The sequence below is a fragment of the Cannabis sativa genome, chromosome 3, assembly GCF_029168945.1.
Source record: "Cannabis sativa cultivar Pink pepper isolate KNU-18-1 chromosome 3, ASM2916894v1, whole genome shotgun sequence".
In the NCBI taxonomy this organism is placed as follows: domain Eukaryota; kingdom Viridiplantae; phylum Streptophyta; class Magnoliopsida; order Rosales; family Cannabaceae; genus Cannabis; species Cannabis sativa.
The window spans coordinates 3479308-3500071 of NC_083603.1; the positions used below are offsets into that span (position 1 = coordinate 3479308).

The 20764-nt window shown below is 32.0% G+C and overlaps 3 protein-coding genes across 4 annotated transcripts; 1 reads left to right on the forward strand and 2 right to left on the reverse strand.

Annotated features, from left to right (window-relative positions):
• Positions 1 to 410: 410 nt before the first annotated feature.
• LOC115711169 (kinesin-like protein KIN-7F) lies at positions 411 to 5201 on the reverse strand. Its single transcript, XM_061111485.1, has 6 exons — positions 4548 to 5201; positions 4045 to 4134; positions 3550 to 3650; positions 3351 to 3464; positions 3106 to 3187; positions 411 to 2857 (listed from the first exon to the last, which is right to left on the reverse strand). The coding sequence occupies exons 1-6, from the start codon at positions 4750 to 4752 to the stop codon at positions 582 to 584; spliced, it is 2868 nt and encodes a 955-aa protein (XP_060967468.1). The 5' UTR covers positions 4753 to 5201; the 3' UTR covers positions 411 to 581.
• Positions 5202 to 5630: 429 nt separating this feature from the next.
• On the reverse strand, positions 5631 to 10031 carry LOC115711168 (zinc finger protein VAR3, chloroplastic). 2 transcript variants are annotated; one of them, XM_030639499.2, is made up of 7 exons: positions 9434 to 10031; positions 8737 to 8854; positions 7948 to 8294; positions 7561 to 7677; positions 7149 to 7265; positions 6394 to 6492; positions 5631 to 6293 (listed from the first exon to the last, which is right to left on the reverse strand). In XM_030639499.2, exons 1-7 carry the CDS (start codon positions 9835 to 9837, stop codon positions 6176 to 6178), a joined length of 1320 nt encoding a protein of 439 aa, XP_030495359.2. In that variant the 5' UTR covers positions 9838 to 10031; the 3' UTR covers positions 5631 to 6175. The 2 variants fall into 2 exon arrangements, with proteins under 2 accessions (XP_030495359.2, XP_060967469.1); XM_061111486.1 differs by lacking the exon at positions 7561 to 7677 and having other exon boundaries at positions 9434 to 9982.
• Positions 10032 to 11171: 1140 nt separating this feature from the next.
• On the forward strand, positions 11172 to 15162 carry LOC115709572 (uncharacterized). The gene is made up of 6 exons (XM_030637703.2): positions 11172 to 11637; positions 12437 to 12571; positions 12697 to 12778; positions 13502 to 13596; positions 13688 to 13855; positions 14615 to 15162. The coding sequence occupies exons 1-6, from the start codon at positions 11280 to 11282 to the stop codon at positions 14773 to 14775; spliced, it is 999 nt and encodes a 332-aa protein (XP_030493563.2). The 5' UTR covers positions 11172 to 11279; the 3' UTR covers positions 14776 to 15162.
• Positions 15163 to 20764: the final 5602 nt, after the last annotated feature.

A 20764-nucleotide genomic window follows, 5' to 3' on the forward strand; every position in this document is an offset into this window, starting at 1 on the left:
CTATCCTAACAAGGATTATAAGTGCCAAAAAGGAAAAAAAAATGGATTTTTAGTAAAAAGGGTACTATTGATCATGAAACAATTATGATGAAGTTCAATTATTTCTTATATATCTTTAAGATAAATTAGTCGACATATTCAAATAATGTAATAAGAATTAATGAACAACCGAGAGTTTAGAGAAAATTCAAACTGTAAAAAACTAAATTAAACATTAAAAGAAAACCTTATGACAACATAAAAAGCTTAATTTTCTCAACATTTTAATTCACCATAAAATGTCACACTACGAGCTTATCGAGTTAGATAAATTAAGATTTGGGTCATCACGAACACGACACAAAAAAAAATTAGTACTATAGAAATGAACCTAAGGATTACTAGTAATAATTGTAGTTGAAGAAGTAGTATGAAAAACACATGTTATGTTCTCTTTGAATCATCTACACACATAAATACACATTATAGTGACTTTGATTTACAATCACAATTTCATGGTTTGTTTCACTATTACAATTTGTTAAATTACAATTGATCATAAGAAGAAGAAGAAAAATCATTACAACCCAATTAGTTAAATTTTAGTAAGGACTAAAATTGATAGGTTGAGATAAGAAACTTAGTCCAAATATCTCTTTAGGGACTTGGTTTGGCTCTGCTATCCCAACCAACTTAGCAACAAGAAGAGCACTTTGTTTCAAATGCTCATTATCATTTGTATTAGTCCATAAACACTTTGCTAATTGTAAACTCCTTTGTTTTGATTTTAGCTTAATACCCCATTTTTGGTAAAGACTTTCTCTATCTTTTCTTGGAAACTTCTTATGAACTTGCTTGCTTAACATTTCCCTTTCGCGATTAAGCATCTTCAAACTCGAAGCTCGAGTTAGAATTTGAGTGTCTTTCTTCACATTACTACTCTTAATAGTAAATGTATCCTTGAGAAAATGTAGCCTTCTTAACTCCACCTCGAGATAAACAGAATCTGATCGCTCGCCTTTGTAAATGAGGAAGAAGTAAGATCTATGCGTTAATGGGACATAACATAAGTCCCATAACTCAATGATTTCTTGTCTTCTCTTCTCAAATTCCAATGGCCAAGTAATCAAAGGTTCCGCGTTGATGTGCTTTATGGTTTCTTCTTCTTCTTCTTCTTGTTGATTCTCGAGTTCTTCTTGCATAAAGTTGAGGACACTTTCTTCTGAATCTGACTCCTTAGAATGATTCCTTGTCGCGGGAGCACTTAGCACTGAAGCTCGAGAGTGTCTTTTCGAAATTTTTGATGTTTTAGTACCAAATTTCGATCTAAGAAGCTTTTCTCGCAAACCCTTTTCTCTTCTTAGATGAATTTCCTTTGTTTGATTCGTCTCCAAGGACGAACTCAAACAAGAAGAAGCATTAGAATCATTTCTAATTAGCTTCTTATTGTTGTGATGATGAGCAAGGTTCAATCTAGAAGCATTGTGTTGCTTAATCTCATTTTCTCTTTCGCGAGATTCATTCTCATCACTCTCTTCTTCATCAAACTCGTCTGGTTCAAAAGAAGCGCTCAAAATAGAAGCATTACAATCGTTTCTAATTAACCTTCTAGTATGGCGACTACTATTGCTCGATCGCTTAATTCCTTTTCCTCTACCATGTTGTGATTTTCTCTCAACAATGTCATCCACATTATCAAGTGAAAAGCTCAAATTAGAATTGTTGGAATCTTTTCTTGACAACTTCGCGAAATTTGCACTGCGAACTGATCTATGGGAATTCCACCAAAAGTTTTGTGCTGGTGATGGCGATTCTTTCTCATTATGTTCTTCTTCCTCATTCAATCCAACAAAAGATGGACTTGTTGTTGTGAGAACAGCTTTGCAACTTCTACTTCTAGTCAACATAACACTTCTTGAGCTAGACATACAAGCTTCAGATGAACAAGGAGAATCCTCAGAAGGGTAATAATTGACAAGAGAGTTAATTGTTTTTTGCAATTCTTGAACTTTTTGTTGCAATGCATCATAACTACAATTATCAGTGACAATGTAGCTCACTTTCTCCTCTTCATTCAACTCATTCTCTTCATTCACAACCGAGTTTTCTGCGCTCTTATCTTCGGGTATAGTGAGGAGAGGATGTAGTTTGTTTTGCTTGGAAAGAACTTCTTCATTTCGGGTTTGAGACTCTGAATTTGACCCTTTTGATTGCAGCATACTCTCAATTCGAGACTCAGCAAAATCGCGCTGTTTTCTCAATTCTTTAATCTCTTCATCCATCTTCTCAATCAAAAGCTCATTTTGCTTTAGCAAAACAGTTGAATCATGTGAATCAGGAGTTGATTGTAAGGTCTTTAATTCACTCTCCATTTTAGCCAATTCTCTTTGCAATTGCTTCACCAATGCCTTATCTGATACAACTACATTGATCTTGGCATTAGTTGTAACTTCTTTAGCACAACTCGCGAAAAAGAGGGTGTTTCTCGATTGCTCAACGTGGCTACGCGCTGGGCTTAGTGTGCAAATGATGGCTGTTCTTGCATTGCCTCCCAACGAGTTTTGTAATATGCGCGTTAGCTTAGAATCTCGGTAAGGTACATGACCATTTCTTCCTTTACTTAGCTTTCGAATAACAGTACCCAATGTTAGTAAACTGCGGTTTATATGGCTGCCTTCTTTTAACCTTGTTCCAACCGATAATGTTTGAGAAACACGCTCACTCCCCGCTAAATCAACGAAATTTGCACTAGCTGTTAGGGCATTGGAATGTCTTGCTTGTTGAAATTCACTAGCTGAACTTTCAACTGTCAATCTCAGAATTTGATGAGATCTTGAGCTAGTTTCGTTTTGTGATGTCTCTCCGATCTTCCTTTGAGCTGCAAGAACGCAAAACTAAATATTTGTTATGAATCGAGTAATCTATGTTCTTATAAATGACTCAATATTTTAACATCTGTTTCTTGTAAAGATAGTGGAGACTAATATGCTCGTTTATTTTTGTTCGGAACTCAAGTATGATTTGAGTATGAGTGAAATAACACGTGTTCTTATAAATGACTCGATATTTTTATTTTTAATCCATAATAAAATTCAACATGTTAATATTAGGACTTTTATACATTACCTTCACATATAGAAAGAAGCTCCTTTAAATGACTTTGATCCCTTAAAATCTCCTCAGTAAGTTTTTCAACTACAGTACCTTTCTGCAATAAAGAAACAGTGTTATTAAATGTGTTAAAAAACACCCATTTGATATCCTAAATTTAAATTTGATCAATATATATGTACTAAATATGTACATTTTTAAAATTAAAAATATTATATGAGCATTATTGAAAATACAAGGTACTAAACAAATATATTCACCTCGGGATCGTCTAAAAGTCGGAGTGGAGTACCATCTGCACTAAGAAGATCTCTTACAATTTCATTATAAATCTCCATTGCAGAGAACTTCAATACAAATTCCCTTTCTTTATGCTACATACCAAAAAAAGAACATCTAAATTAGTCAAATTTACAATACACTAATATTATTGTGAAGTTTATTTTCTTGATCATTTACCATTTCAATGTAATCATATACATCTGCTATTGCATATTTGGTAACTCCATTCATAGTATATGTCTTTCCACTACTTGTTTGGCCATAGGCAAAAAGGGTTGCTGCATATCAACAATATAATTACTATTATGTTCAAAATTAAGACAAATGCATACACAATATGTATAATATGTGTATCAGGGTCGGTCTGAGAATATATGGGCTAAGACCATTTAAATTTTGGTTATGAGACTCGAACTCACACTATTGTATAATGTGTTATACATTTCAACCAATTAAGATTTAAATATTTATTGTTTACAATACACTTAATTTTAGTTAAATAAAAACCTAATAAAACTTTTTATTTTTTATTTTGGGCCCCCAGAAAGTATGGGCGCTAGGCATGGGCTTAGCCCGCCTATGCCTAGGGCTGACCCATTGAGTATATATATTATATATACATATTTGTGTGTTGTGTATAAATAATTTTAAGAAAAGAAGTAGATTACTCACAATTAATACCCTTGAGAACTGAAAGAATGACTTCTTTAGCTCCTTCATCGTATACCTCTTTTGTGGTGCAGTCGAATCCAAATACCCTGTCTATCTCCAATTATCACAAATACATTAAAAATTGAAAAGGGTATTAAGATTTTGGGTATAATTTTATAGTATACAAAGGATCCTTCACGTTTCAGAAAGTTTTAAATAGTTAACAATGTTAAAATTTAATGTTCAAATATTTTGTTACATGTTTGTAACATATGTGTAACTTGTTTTTTTTCTTCTTATATATGTGTTAAGCATTTGAACCGAAAATACTATAAATCATTAAGAATTTCTTAAACATTTACAGAAATTTACAATATTTATGAAAAGAAAAATTGGACATAGAAAACAAAAAAATATGTTACCAAATCGATCATTTTAAGAGATGTATTATAGATTTTCATAAGATTTTAAAATTCATCTATACAAAATAATTCATTTTAAAGAGAGAGACAAAGAAAAGATACCAAAAGTATAAGCAGTCGGAAAGGTAATACGTTCAGAAAGATTGTTCTTGATTGCAACAGTATTATTACTAATACATTCCCAATCACATTCTTCATTTCTGGCTAATTCCTTTTCGTTCAATGGTCTAACCCTTACCGAAACTACAATGCTCTCTTCCTCATCTGAATTTGCACCCTTCTCTACCAATGCTTCTCCCTTCATCATTGTCTTTAATTCTTCTCTTTCTTTTTCCTTTGTATATATATTAAAGAGAACAATTTACGTTCAACTTTCACACATCAAATTTTCATCATCATGATTCTGTTTTGAAATATGGATTAACGCAAAATTATCGAAAAAATATACACTTTCATTGAAATGAAAATGTAATAGAAGATTCATTCCAGAAAAGAAAGAAGAGAAAACATGGCGAGAAATAATAGGAAGAAGGGAGAGAAAGTCGTTACAATGTCTCTCTTTCTCTCTCTTCTCTTCTTTTGATTTAGATTTGGATTTGTTATTTATACCAAAAAAAAACAGCCTATTATTTTCTTAGTAAACAAAAAACCAATATTAATATTTTGTTGAATTTTTCATTGGTCATTGGATTAATGGTCATTATTGAGTGACATGTCATTTGTGTCAACTATGATAATAACAAGGATCTTTATGGATTATTGTGTACATAAATTGTAATATGTTGAATTTTTACAATATATGTACATAAATATAAATATGACATGAACTTACAAGTCTATTTTTATTTACATTGTATCTTCTTGTGTTATTCTTTAGGAGTTTTTGAATAAAAAATAAAATCTTTTCTTTTAATTTAATTCAATATCGAATCTCACACTATACATAATTTAATTTAATGATAATTATAGAAAATTGCTAACAATTATATCTACTGCTAATGTTCTTGGTATGCATGAGTCGATGTAGGTTCGAACTTCAAATCCAAAAATTAGCATTTCGGGCAAAAGTTCCAAATTGCCCGATTTAGTAGGGAATTTCAATGAGTTCTAGCCCTACAATATTTCGAAACTAGAAAACTATAATAATTACTACTTAAATACCGAGACTCGAACCTCAAGCCACTACGAAAACAAACTACATGTCTGACTATTTGAGCTAATTCTCTTGTTTTTACATAAATACCGACAGGAGAGACTCGAACCTCAAGCCACTACGAAAACAAACTACATGTCTGACTATTTGAGCTAATCCTCTTGTCAAAACTCTCCATAACTGATATTGAATTAACTGTATTAACAGATTAAGTGCAAAAATTGGAAACAAAAATACAATATAATAGCCCAAAATTGTGCTCACACTAACCATGAACATATAGTTACCGAAACTTCTACGCAATATCAAGTTCTAAATTCACCTTCTTAAGTATGAAGAAAGCCATTCTGTGTCGTTGATGTTGTCTCAGTTTTGTATTGTATCCTTATAAAACCACCGACGGAATAAAGCTCGCAAGCACCAAGCCAGCACACTATCTTGTGTTGGGGGGCTCGAGTCAGTTCGATGAATCGTGAATAAAACCTAATAATGATCATTGTAAGTAATGATAGCTTGTAACACTGCTTCTCATTAACATCATCCAACTGTGTGTTCGGGCATTAATAGAAGTACACAGCTAGCGAGGGCGCCTCCAAACATTCTCCTGGTAGTCGCTATTTGCTGCTGCTTCTTTAGGGCGGTCGCACCTGCACTTCAGGCACGCTGTGTTTCTTCTATAATTCAGGAAATCACATCTACAATACCGAATTAAGAATATAATGTATCATTTCAGTAAAGCTATATATCTCTCGAAAACAAAGAGATAAGAAAAAGAGAAAGAGAGGTGGTACTCACGAGGGACATTCCCACTCTCCGGGATTTAAGAGTCTTTTGGGACGTGACTCGAGACAACGTAGACATTTTGCATTGCTTGCGAAATTCATGAACTCACACCTATCAACAAAATCCAAGTTGTAAGGACAAATCATCAAATAAATGTAAATTGAGGTAATAGAATCACATCAAAGCAGATAACCCTCGAGAACTAAACTTCACATGTTATGGTGTTTTTTTTGCCCCGTCTACCATGAAACTCTGCTATTGGCAAATCATGATGGAGAGACCGTGGGTTAAAACTTCTTTATGCTTAAACTAAAGAAGCAATTTTTCAGTTCATTCAGGACGAATGTGAAAACAAGTAGCAAAACTGGACTGTTCTATTCTCATATTTTGTTAAAGAGAGTGAAACAATCCTTAAAAAGTATGTAAGAGGGGAGGGGTGAGGAGGAGAAAAGGCAGCCTGAACTTCTTATCTCCATGTCACAATTTTAAAGATTGGCAAATAGAATTTAGTGGTTTATGGGAATGAAGCAACAGGAAATAACAAGCAATAATTATTCGGTAACAGTTATTCTTCCTTAAGACCAACTTTACTCCAATGGAATGGAAAGCTATCTGAAACAATCCCATTGCCAAATGTATACTTTTCCACTCATACCTTTTGAGGATTAATTAATATCAGGCCTGTTCTTAACTTGAGAATTTGAGCAATAAAAGTTACAAAACCACCTGAAATTGATTAGCAGTACATAATAAAAAAGGAAACTCACTTTGGGCAATTCCAATCTCCTTTCTTCATTTCAATATCAGTTCCTCCAGATTTCTTTGGTCCCTCAGCTTTGCACTTCAGGCAGCGGATATTTCTGGCGAAATTGGTGAAATTACATCTGCAGCACATTCAAAAGGGCATCAACCATTAGTTTAGGCAATAACAAAAGTGAAAAAGAGGATCATAAGAGCACATATACAGGGAATCCGTTCCAAGCTTGGATGAAAATATACACACACAAACGCACACTAATGTAGAAGACAGGGAATTTAACTCAGGAGTATCAAAAATATAACTTACTTAAAAAATTTAATGAGGGTGTATTCTTAAATGTAACTATACTTAAGTCTAATATTCTGAAATATAATCCAAGAGTATCTAATTTCACTAAATTATGGGCAGCGGGCACTTACTCGGGACAGCTCCAATCTCCTTTCTTCATTTCAAACTCGCTTTTGCCAACACTTTTAGGGCCATCATTTTTGCATTTTAGGCATCGTAAATTTTTGGAGAAGTTCATGAAATTGCAACTACGAAACAGAAAATGAAGGTATTAGCCTATGGACTTAAGCTTTACCGAATTGCTACAAGTATGCTGTAATTTCATCGAGTAAAAGGGGAAAAGGAAAAAACAGAAAGCCCTTCAGCCCCCCCGGCCCCGTTGCCATAATAATATCGATAAAATCTAAGATACTAGGAATTCAGTAATAAATCATTCAATGTTATTTATTCTAATACAGAGCAAGGTAAAAATTATTAAAGAAACACAAAATAAAAAGAAAGTAACTTAATGAACTTACTTAGAACAAATCCAATCTCCTCTCTTCATTTCAACATTATTCGACAAGTCATCATCTGTCAAACTCGACACTTGTTCTTTCTTCTTTGGAACTTTGGCAGCAGGCTGTGGAAGTGATGGATCAACGGGCGTTTCACTGAGCTCAAGCAACTCCAAAAGTAATTTTCTTGCAGACGATTCAACAAGCTCTCTACCTACAGGTTTTTCACCCCCTGAGATAACAATTGGATCGAGAGCATAAAAAAGCAATATGCGCACTATATCCACTGTCCGGGCATCAGCTTCAAATTCCTTTAAGATTGTATAAGCTCTATCACAGGAACCTCGCAGATTGCAAGCACTACAGACCTGAATCCAATAAAATAGTGAATAATTTAGATAGGTATGTTGCAATTTTTCCTGAATATTACTTCTCCAAGTCAAAGCCATCTACTTTCCAAGTCATAACCTATTAAAAAAAAATGGAAAATTGAGACAAATTGTAAATGAAGTTTGAGTTTTTGTCTCGAATTTTCTCACCAACCAAACTAAAAGGGTATTAAGATTATCTTATTTTCTTTAGCTTTTTCATCGTATACCTGCTTTGTGGTGCACTCACACCCAAATACCCTGTCTATCCCCAATTATCACAAATAGATTAAAAATCGAAAAGGGTATGAAGATTATCGGTAATTTTATAGTACACCGGACATTGCAGAAAATTCTGGATAATTAACATTGTCGAAAAGTAAAGATCCAAATATTTTGCACATAAACTTGCTATAATATCACAATGAGAAAAATCACATACATCCCCTTCATCGAGTCTGACATAGGCTCTCAATCTTTTAGCTGAATTAACAGCTTTCCTTAACAGATTAGGACATCCACCTCCAACAAGCACCTCAATATCTTTCGTCGACAATGATCTACAAATGTAACATTAGCCCATCAGTAAAAAAGTTAAATTTTTTCATATATTTGTAATGTTAAACCATGCAATGCTGCTTAGATAACTAGTAAAATCCAAAGGAAAGTGTTCTTGTTGTGTTGGTGTTCAATTCAAACAACCACATAAGGCGTGAATAGTTCCATATATGTGTTGTATATACAGTTAAATATATATGGAAAATTGAGACAAATTGTAAATAAAGTTTGAGTTTGTTTTCTTGTATTTTCTCGGCAACCAAACAAATAGATAGATAAGTTACAAACATTGAAGAAATGCTCAAAATGAATACAAATTCATCTACTTTCTAATTCATACATACATAAAAAAATGGAAAATTGAGACAAAATGTAAATAAAGTTCGAGTTTTTTGTCTGTATTATTTTCTCGGCAACCAAACAATGAAATAGATAAGTTAAGAACATTGACAAAATGCTCAAAACGAATACTTTCTAAATCATAACATATAAAAAAATGGAAAATTAAGACAAAATGCAAATGAAGTTAAGTTTTTGTCTCGAATTTTCTCGCCAACCAAACAGAGAAAGAGAGAAGTTACTTGAGAACATCGTAACGATCACGAGCGAAGCTGAGACAAGGATCTTTCAAAATTTTCATATTCTTGTAAAGACTGTCAGCTTCATCAGCAGCAAGGGTTTCGCCAAAATAACCCTTGGTAGTCAATCGGTCAACGAAGGCCGTCCATTCAGGCCAAGGGTGACGAGATTCTTCAGTGCTGCTGCTTTCTAAGGCGGAGACAGCATCAACGGCGGCGGAGGAACAGTAGTAGCTACTACGGGTGGCGGGGAAACGCAGGGATTGGGAAGAAAGGAAAATTTTGGAGAAGGAGGAGGAACAGATAATAGAAGGTTTTGGTAATAGAGATAGAGGTTTGTGGGCTCGGAAGATTGTAGTTCCGAACTGTAAGAATTTTGAAGCAGAAGACGAAGAAGAAGAAGCCATTGATGGGGTTTTGCTTCGATATGAAAGAGAAGGGTTTTAGGACAACCAAAGGGTTTTGTGGATAGATAGATAGATATTGGCTAGGAGCGTGGATAACACGCGCCAAAAATGATGACAAGTTGGAATTGAAAAACCATATTGTTAAAAAGATTATTTGTTGTTATTTGTGTAATTAAGTATCCAGTCTTATATAATTTAAGAAAATAGCTTTTAGGGAAGAGAAATGTTAAAAGATATTAGTGGTGTTTAGTAATTTTTTACGTGTCAATATCGCTATTGGTATAACTAAGTATTGAGTCTCGTATAACTAAAGAAAATAATAAATACTCAAAGATACAAGTAGTGCTTAGCACTCTCTTATGTGTCAATATCCCTGTTGGTCCAACAAAGAATCAAGTCTAATATAATTTAATATAATAATTTTTAAGGAGTGTCGTTAGCCAATCGTAAAGTGATATATCTAGACTAGCACCACTAATGCTCAATAGTACTACGGTAAGAAAATAGCTTTTAGGGAAGAGAAATGTTAAAAGGCACTAGTGGTACCTAGCAGCCTCTTACACGTCAATTTCGATATTGGTTCAACTAAGTATCGAGTCTCATATAGTTTAATGCAATATTTTTTAAGGAGTATCGCTAACAAATTATAAAGCAACACATCTAGAAGGTGTTAGACACTACTGGTGCTCAATAACAATAGGAGTCCTATACCTTATCCTCCACAACAAGCTATTCTTCTAAAAAGCCAAGCATAAACCCTCTTATGAGGAGTCGTGACAAAATTCGAATCCTTAATCTAAGCTAAGAAATATGTTATCAAAAGACATTCCTACTACTCCAGTTTTTTTTTTTATTATTATTTTTAAAAGCATAGTTAGGTTGGTAGTTAAAATTAAAATGAGTTTTTACACCATGTACTGAAAATTTTAATTTTTTTAATTTTTTTTTATTGTGAAGCAGATTTTTTTTCAAAAAAATTGTATAAGTTTTATACTGTGTACTGCGTTAAGTTCTTATGGTTGTTTCATGGTTATTTTTTAATTGTTTCACTGTTGTTCCATGATTGTTTTTTAGTTGTTTCACTGTTATTTTAATTGTTCTACTATGTTGTTTTACGGTTACTTTATAAAAAAAAAAAGTATTTTAGTGACAATAAAATTGTAAGCTTTTGCCAAAAATCCAATATTTTTTTTTAAAAAAACCCCAAATTAAAATATGTTGTTTTGATTACAAATTTTGGTAAACTACTTTTTCAAAAATACCACAATTAATAAAAATTTCACTTTTGCCCAAATTTTATATTAACTTTTCAAAAAAACCCCAAATCAAAACCCCTTAAGCCCCTAAAATCTCTTGATTCACAATAAGCCTACGTAAACCTTTCTTCTCCGAACTCTCTCCCAACAACCAGAAAATCTCCGATCGAATCAACAACCATCACCATGAGAAGGGCTTCAGCTCTCGCCACATCTTCTCTCCTATCCAGATCTCTCTCCACCGTAGATGGCGGCGGAGCCCTCTCCAACCACCGTCTCATCCAAGTAGCTTTGTTCGCCACCACTACCAGTTCTCGCCCTCGTACTAGTACCCGGTGGTTCTCTCCCATTGTTGAATCTTTCTCCACTGGCTCGTCTAGAGCCATGATTTCAACTGGCATCGCCGGTGTTATGGTGTCTGGTGCTGCTGCGGTGTCTCTTTCTCAGGAGGTTTACGCTAAGGAACCTCCTTCGAAGGAATTGGTCCCTAAAGATGTTGTTCTTTATCAGTATGAAGCTTGCCCTTTCTGTAATAAAGTTAAAGGTATAATCTTGTAGTTTTTGTAGAATTATTAGAGAAAAATTTATGATTTTTTGGTTCTGAATTCATTGATGAATCATAGTTCTTCAATTAGAATGGAATTTGTTTATACTTAACTGTCTTAGATCATAGGAAGAAATTCAATAGATATATGGTGCATTCTTAGTTAATGTTATTAGAAAAGTATGAGCTTTTATTCTTAATTTTGCAATCTAATAAAAAAATATATCTCATTGTTACATTAGAGGGGCTATTATATGGCTGAGGTTGTTCCATCGGTTGGGAGGCATAAAAAAAATTGAGTAAGAGTTAAATATGTTTGATAAAATATATTTTCGATATAGTGTATTTTTTTCAATTAAGTAGCTAAATTAATCATGGAAACACAAATTCCCTTTCTATTATTGATTATTAGTTCAAAATCTAGTGGTAAAATATTTTTAAAATTGATATTTCTAGTTATTTTTTAAAATTACCATCAATGGGTATTATCTATTAGAAGTGTTCCATATATATATATATACATGTATATATTGATGTCTTATTTTAGCAAATTTGAGCATTTTGACTGGGTAAAAGGAAGATGGCAGTGACATTGATCTGTTAGAGTCCTTTCAATCATCAATACTATTTACATATGATTTTTGTTTTATATAAATTATTAATAGAATTTGATTGTTTGAACTTGAAGTATAGAAGTTATTGGAGAACTTCATAGATGCAATATTTCTTCTTGCATCTATTTTACAACTTGGGTTGTTAACAAATTTCTGTTACCTTATTGGGTTTATTTTTGTCTCAGCATTCTTGGACTACTATGATATACCATACAAAGTTGTAGAAGTCAACCCAATTAGCAAGAAAGAGATTAAATGGTCTGATTATAAGAAAGTTCCTATTTTGATGGTTGATGGTGAAGCCCTGGTCGACTCATCAGGTTCAATATATTGTTTGAAGTTTTTTTTTTTTTCGATAATATTAAAAGTGTCGAAGTATGTGTTTTTTAGGCTTCTTTGAATTTGTTTATATCTCATGTTAAAGCAAACATGCTGGTGTTTTCAGTTATTATTGATAAATTGGGTGGCAAAATTCTTCCAAACAAAGTAGCTCCTTCTGGGGATGATGAAGAGACGAAGTGGCGCCAGTATGTTTCTTTCCTCTTCCTTGCTATTGCGTAGTTTATGTTGGTACTTGTTTGTTGCATAAATCTGAAAATGAAATGAAATGGGACTATTTATATGTTCACAGCTTAACTCCACTGACTGTTGATTATTTTAGTGTCTTATTAGATTATATTATTCAGAGTCTTTGATTGGAACTCTTAAAATATATACCATTAGGTCTTCAGGAATCTTTCTATTGGGATGGCTATAATATTTGGGGAATTTTCCGAGTTAGTGTTATGGAGGTATGTAGGGCAAATTTGTTTAAGTATTTAACAAGCTAAGAGTACTTACCGAGCCATTTGTGGGCCTAAAATTTATGGTAAACCCAAAAACTGATCAATGAACAATTTGATCTAAAGCCAAGCCATACCATAGCTAGAATCTGAAGTTTGCTGAGAGAAGTTTCAGTTTTTTAATTGTGCAGGAGTCAATTTCAGCTTTTAGCTTGTTAAAAAGGGTAAACCGAAATGACCCCTAGAAATAGCTATTTATATGATCTTGTTAATTAAAAAAGCAACTGAAATTTTTTCGGGACAAGTTTCAGGATCTAAAACTAGTTGGATTATTCTGTGTTTCTTACAGTTAAAGACCTTACCTCTACTTGGAGTTGCTATGCAATTTTACTAATAATATTATGTGGGCTCTAGTATATATTGAATTGAACCTGACTGACACATCAGTTGCTGAATTTTGATATGTAGGTGGGTTGACAATCACTTGGTGCATATGTTATCACCCAACATATACCGAAATACTTCAGAGGCCCTTGAATCGTTTGACTATATTACAAGCAATGGTATGATATTGGGGTTGTGGTTAATATTCTTCACTCTGCTACCTAACTAACAAAAAAAAAAAAACTTAATACATTCATACTCTCACTGCAGGTAACTTCAGCTTCACAGAAAGAATTACAGTAAAATATGCTGGTGCTGCAGCTATGTACTTTGTATCGAAGAAACTGAAGAAGAAATATAACATTACCGATGAACGTGCAGCCCTTTATGATGCTGCTGAAACATGGGTGAATGCACTGAATGGGAGAGATTTTCTTGGTATGTTGCTCAAAATGTTTAAGCTTGTGTTATTTTTCTACCACTAACACATTTTTTACAACACAATATACATACACTGGCATGTCATACTTTTGTGTCCTATATTTGAAAGCATGGTTGATTTAAAAATATGACACCACATACATATAATTTGTATGTAATATAGTGTTTGCATCACTCGTTATCTATTGCCTAATTTGCATTCATGACATTCTTCATTTAATATATATTGATGGGTTAAAATTACTGGATGTTGTACTCATGAACTCATATATATATGTAGCATGCACAACATTATTTAATATATATCATTCATGGCAGCCATTCAATGGAAGATTTACACACTTGAAATATACATGAAAATTGTAAATATTGCTGACTTGTAGTAAATGTTTATACAACTACTTAGCCAATGACACAAGAAGGGGTAGCTCAAATGGTTAGGCATATGGTATCTACATAGCAATTGCTATAGTTTCATGGTCCCCTAAATATTGTAGGTTAGGCTGTTCATGGTCCTTGGTGAGTCTTAACCTTCTGCCATTGGTTAATATGTAGTGATCATGTTGGTAGTTAGGTCTTATATATGTTAATATTGCCAAGGGACACCAATATTGCAGCCTATTTCCTTTTTTTAATTTAAGTAAACTATGTGAGACCCAATATTAAATGATACTGTATGTTACATTCTTGGATGATCGATTCCATTGTTATTTAGCTGCGTATATGCACAATTTCATTGTGTTTATTCTGTATCAGGTGGCTCAAAGCCTAATATGGCAGACCTTGCGGTATTTGGGGTGTTGAGACCGATCCGTTATTTGAGGTCCGGGAAAGATATGGTAGAGCACACACGTATTGGAGAATGGTATACAAGAATGGAGGAATCTGTGGGAGAGCCTTCAAGGATAAAAGAATGAACTGTATTCATGTAAAGTTCATGAAAGCCGGGTCTCGACTCTCAGCTTCGCTTTTAAGTTTGCAGGGTTTGTGTCACTTAACTATAATGATAGAAGAAAGAACACAATTTTGGAGCAACATTCTCTTTTGATGATTAATCATATTGAAAATTAGCAAAATTTTGCTATAAAAGTTTTTCTTTCTTAGAAAGTGATACCATTATTATCACAGCAGTTAAATTAAATTTGTATGCAACATAGGAATAAAGAAAATTAAGATGTGGGTTTTGTGATTTAGAATACCCCATTGATTCAAACTAAATACTATTTGATAATTATTCCTTGTTATGAGTTACATGCAATTATTTGATGAAAATTCATTAAGAAGTGGAATATTTTGAGGTGTTATGTTTCAATGTTCTTATTTGGAAAATATATACAAAGGGTTTATATCATTTTGGATTTGTAATAGTTTACAAATGAGATTGTTGCTTTTGTTTTGTAAAAAGAAAAAAGTAAATATTACGAGATCTTGTTTTAAAATTTTTGGTCATTAAGGTTTATGAATATGACACAAATAGTTGTTGAATTCTTGGAAGTTGGTGTTGCGGAGGTGGGGGCATTGGTGTCTCGAGGGTAGGTAGCTCGGGGGGTCTGCAGCGTGGTGACTTGTGGTGCCGAGGGTTGGGGATTGTCGGAAGAGGATGAGTGAGGGTTGTGGATGATGGCTCATTCAAGAGCCGAGCGTTGGTGTTTGGTCTTCTTTGCCAAGTTCCATGGCAGCCGCGTAGCTTATTTTATTTTTTTTTAAGAAGAAAATTTAACTTATTAGGGTTTTAGTTGCTTGTTTATAGTGTTTTAACACGGTTAGTTATAATAATAATAATAGCGTTTATCACCTTGTTTATGGTAAGAACGGAGCCACCCTTGTATAAAAGGTTGCCATGCGTCTCCCCTTAAAAAATTACTCTATTTTCTTTGTATTCTTTCTTATTTTTTTTTTCCAAACTATATAGTTTGGTTCTCGTTATAATTGATGTAATTTATCATTATTTTTATTTTTGAAAAGAGATAAATTTCATTCAACAAAAATTCTTCAAAAGTAAGAACGATAAATTAGCAGAGATGGAATTCTTACTAATAGTATCATTAATTTTAGAATAAGAATCCCTCACAAGAAAATGTGTTACCTTATTTGCAGATTGTTTAACAAAAATAATAAACACATTAAGAACAAATAACAATTGTTTAGACTCATTAATTAAGATGCCATAATAGAGTGGACAATATTAATGCTTCTTTTATTCCAACTACTTTAGCAATCTCAGCTTCAACAGCTCCAAATTTACTAGCTTGAAAGGCTTTAATGAATAAGCTATTATGATCTCTTGCCACAAAACCAAAGCCAAAGCTATTCTGATTAGAGAAAATTGCCTTATCTACATTAATCTTGATCATAGAGTAGTTTAGTTTAGACCACTGCTCATTTCCTTCACCAAGAGACTGAGAGTTCAATGAAGGGATACGTGACAAAGCTTGAACACATTTCCATTGATCAAGAGTGAGTTTTGCAGACGAGATAATTATTGATATAGATTATATTGAAACCATATTGAAATGAGATCATATTGAAACCAAGTAGCAAACATACCTTCAATGTTGTCTCTAACAAAACCCAAAGCTTTCATCCATCAGCTTTGTGCAAAATCGCAACCAATAAAGAAATGAATGGAAGTAAAATCATCACATTATTTAAATCATCTCATTTGTCGAGAAAATTCATGTAACTATTCGAATACGACACTAATGATCCATGCATCTATTTGAATATCACACTAATTAATAACATTTCATCCAGTTTTTATTTTTAAGCGTTTATATATTACATGTTATATTATTTTATAATATAATAATAAAGTAGATTAAAATGTGATAAATATATGTGAATAATATATATTAAGTGTATGGTAAATAAATGTGTAACCTATGATTTTATAACCTACACTTTTGTAACCTACATGTTGTAACTTGGAGAGGAGTTACAATTTGTTGTCACTTGTAACTCATGTGTTGATCACACATTATTAGTGTAATAAAAGGGTTGTTACATAATTTGATGATAGGATTCAAATGGTATGAAATATAGTTGTTACAAACTATATTAATACTCATTTATATGAGAGAAATGAGGTTGTGTATTTTGAATTCTAAGTGATCACCTATACATTATAAAAGGAGGTCTTTGGTGCTCATTTGGATGAGATGAAGTTTTCTATCAAGAAAGCACTTTGCTAGAAAACCCTAAGGCTTGATAATTCCCAAAGCTATTTCCTAGAGAGTTCCCTTAGTGCTTAGAGATAGGGGGAAATAAGCTTTTGGACAAAGGTGTAATACCTTGTTCAAGTCATGGTGATCCCCACTAATCTACACTCAAGGTTGTGAGTGAGTGTATATATATATTATTCTCTTATTATATATACATATATTATATTACTTGTGTTGTAATTTTCTCCTTCTACCTTTCATATATATTTGCAATATATAGTGTATATATGTGTCTTGTGTAACATATATTTAATCAATCTCTTTTATTGTCCTTGTATTATTTTTACAATTGAGTTGTATATATCTTGATTTATCTTCCATTGCAATAATATCTCTAACAATCAAAAGCTTATCCCTTTTCAATGGAAGAGGTGATAAATCAAGTGTGAGAACACAAGGATAAGAGATTATATGTGAAAACCATTCATGGGTGAGCATGGTGGTGTATATTATGTGATTTACTATATTTTTTATATGATAGTAATATATATGATATATATATGAGTTATATATATGTGATCATGTGTTTATATCATATTATATATATGATATTTGAAATTTATATCATGTTATTGTATGTATATATGTGAGATATATAATATATAACATGTATATATATATGAGTAATATATATTATATATATGTAGAGCATGTGATATAATATATATTAGTGAGATTAAATATGTAGAAATATTTATTTTTTATGTATTTATATGAGACATGCATATATAATACATATATTATATATAATATATATCATGCATGTGTATTAAAGTATATATGTTATATATGTGTGAGGTATGTAACATATATAATTGTGTAATTAGTCTATATATATTATGTGTATATGATATATATATGTATATATGCTACATGTATATGAGATATGTAACATATGAATTTAATATTGATATTATGTGTATGGTTACATATTTGATGTTGATTAGTAACATACATATTATATTAGTTGGCATAGAATTATTATTTGAGAGTTATAATTCATGCATGAGAGTTATATATATTAATTTTGTATATTAATATACAAATTATACAATATATATGATAATAATATTAATAGTAGTATAATAGTGTTTATTACTATTGATGTGGAGATTATTATCATATATATTGTGAATAAAGAGAATTTGAATTTTTTTTCAATAGTGATTTTGAAAAAAAAATTGTAACTTGTGAGAAGTTACATTCTTTGAGAATTTAAAGTGATAATTATCTCACTTTATGAGATAAAAAAAAGTGAACTATAAGAGTTACACTTAAGAGAATTGTCTTGTCATAACAAGAACAAATGGATTAAAAGTGAATCCAAACTTGTGAAATGAGCCATAAATTGGAAGAGCAATTTTGGACTCAAAAGTAAATGAATCAATGTGGATTCAAAAATAGTGAAAAGATAACAAAATTGGAGAAGTAATTTTGAATCTTAAATAATCAAAGTGGTGAACAAAATTGATGAGAATTTTGTTAACCTTGGTATAATTTTGGGCTAATCTCAATGAGGAGATAACCTTAAAATTATGAGAAAAAATAATCACATTATTTTGTAAGTGGTGATGTGAGTTTGATATTTTAGTTTTGTTGAGAAAACTAAAAATGTCAAATGGTATTTTTAAAATGGCCTTAAAGAGTCATTTGAAGAGGAAAATAAAAAAATGTGATATTTAATATACACTTTATGGTAGAAATGTGGGGGTGAACCACAAATTTAATCAAAATGTGATGAGACATTGTTGATATTTTTGATTTTGAATTCAAATTCTAAATCAAGTCTGGCTATGTGCATAAGTGAAAATATTGACATATTTGGTGTCAAATTTTTGGTAAAAATAATTTCAAGAAGGAAATTAAATTTAAGAAAAATTATAGAGACGAAGTGGTCTTCTATATTTTAAAATCAAGATATTATCTTGATAGTGAAATGTGAAAGTGTGGGGGTGATACTCCAATATGAAAAGTTTAAGACATGTTTGGTGTCTTAAAATAAAGTATAATTTAGACATGTTTGGTGTCTAAATTAGTGTTTAATTTTGATATGCATGGTATCAAAATTATTGAGAATTTGAGTTGTGTGAAAATTAATCTTTTATGATTAAATTTTCAAAGCTTAAGTACTTAAGGAGAAAAGTGGTCACAAAGTGAACACTATTTTTTGGCATGCATGATTCACATGGAATCAATAGTGAGAGGTTATAACAAATCGCTTAATCTCCGTACAAGATTAAAGCATGAATTTTCGAGGGATGGGGCCTAAACTCCCTTAGTGTTTCTCTCATTGATGGTAACCTATCTTGACACTAGTAAACATCTAGTCTTAAGTTCAATAGGTAATAACAAGTCAATAGAGTGAATATGGTACTCAATTGTCCCATCTATGGATGAGTACATGTTGTGAAAATTGAGGGTTAAAACCAAAAGGTTTTTTAATGGAGCTTAAGCTTAAGAAAACTCACTTAAGCTTAAGAAGTGTCTAAAGAGTGGTGAGACACTAAAACTCCACCTATGTGGACTAGAGGTGGTGCCGCCTCTTATGAGAATTGGGAGTTATTCTCTAGAGAGTCCATGAATTGGAATTTTGCACATGGCCATTAACGGTGCAAGAGCGAGACATGCGGTCTCAAGTGAGCATTAGCGAGGGTGTGTGTGTTATCACCGGTTTGTATTAAAGGGATAGTGGTTCAATGCTACGGCAACCAAAATTTCATCAAACTTTGTGGTAACTACACTAAGGTAAAATTCAAGTCGAAAGACATTTTACCTAATGCACCTAAGCAAGACTTCTTTAAAAGTGTATATTATTCAATCAAAGTGGGGGAATGTTATATTTTGATATAATATTTTGATTGATTAAATAAATGTTACAAGTGTGTTACAAGTGTGTCACACATTTTAATCTAGTGGGGGATTGTTATATTATTTTATAATATAATAATAAAGTAGATTAAAATGTGATAAATATATGTGAATAATATATATTAAGTGTATGGTAAATAAATGTGTAACCTATGATTTTATAACCTACACTTTTGTAACCTACATGTTGTAACTTGGAGAGGAGTTACAATTTGTTGTCACTTGTAACTCATGTGTTGATCACACATTATTAGTGTAATAAAAGGGTTGTTACATAATTTGATGATAGGATTCAAATGGTATGAAATATAGTTGTTACAAACTATATTAATACTCATTTATATGAGAGAAATGAGGTTGTGTATTTTGAATTCTAAGTGATCACCTATACATTATAAAAGGAGGTCTTTGGTGCTCATTTGGATGAGATGAAGTTTTCTATCAAGAAAGCACTTTGCTAGAAAACCCTAAGGCTTGATAATTCCCAAAGCTATTTCCTAGAGAGTTCCCTTAGTGCTTAGAGATAGGGGGAAATAAGCTTTTGGACAAAGGTGTAATACCTTGTTCAAGTCATGGTGATCCCCACTAATCTACACTCAAGGTTGTGAGTGAGTGTATATATATATTATTCTCTTATTATATATACATATATTATATTACTTGTGTTGTAATTTTCTCCTTCTACCTTTCATATATATTTGCAATATATAGTGTATATATGTGTCTTGTGTAACATATATTTAATCAATCTCTTTTATTGTCCTTGTATTATTTTTACAATTGAGTTGTATATATCTTGATTTATCTTCCATTGCAA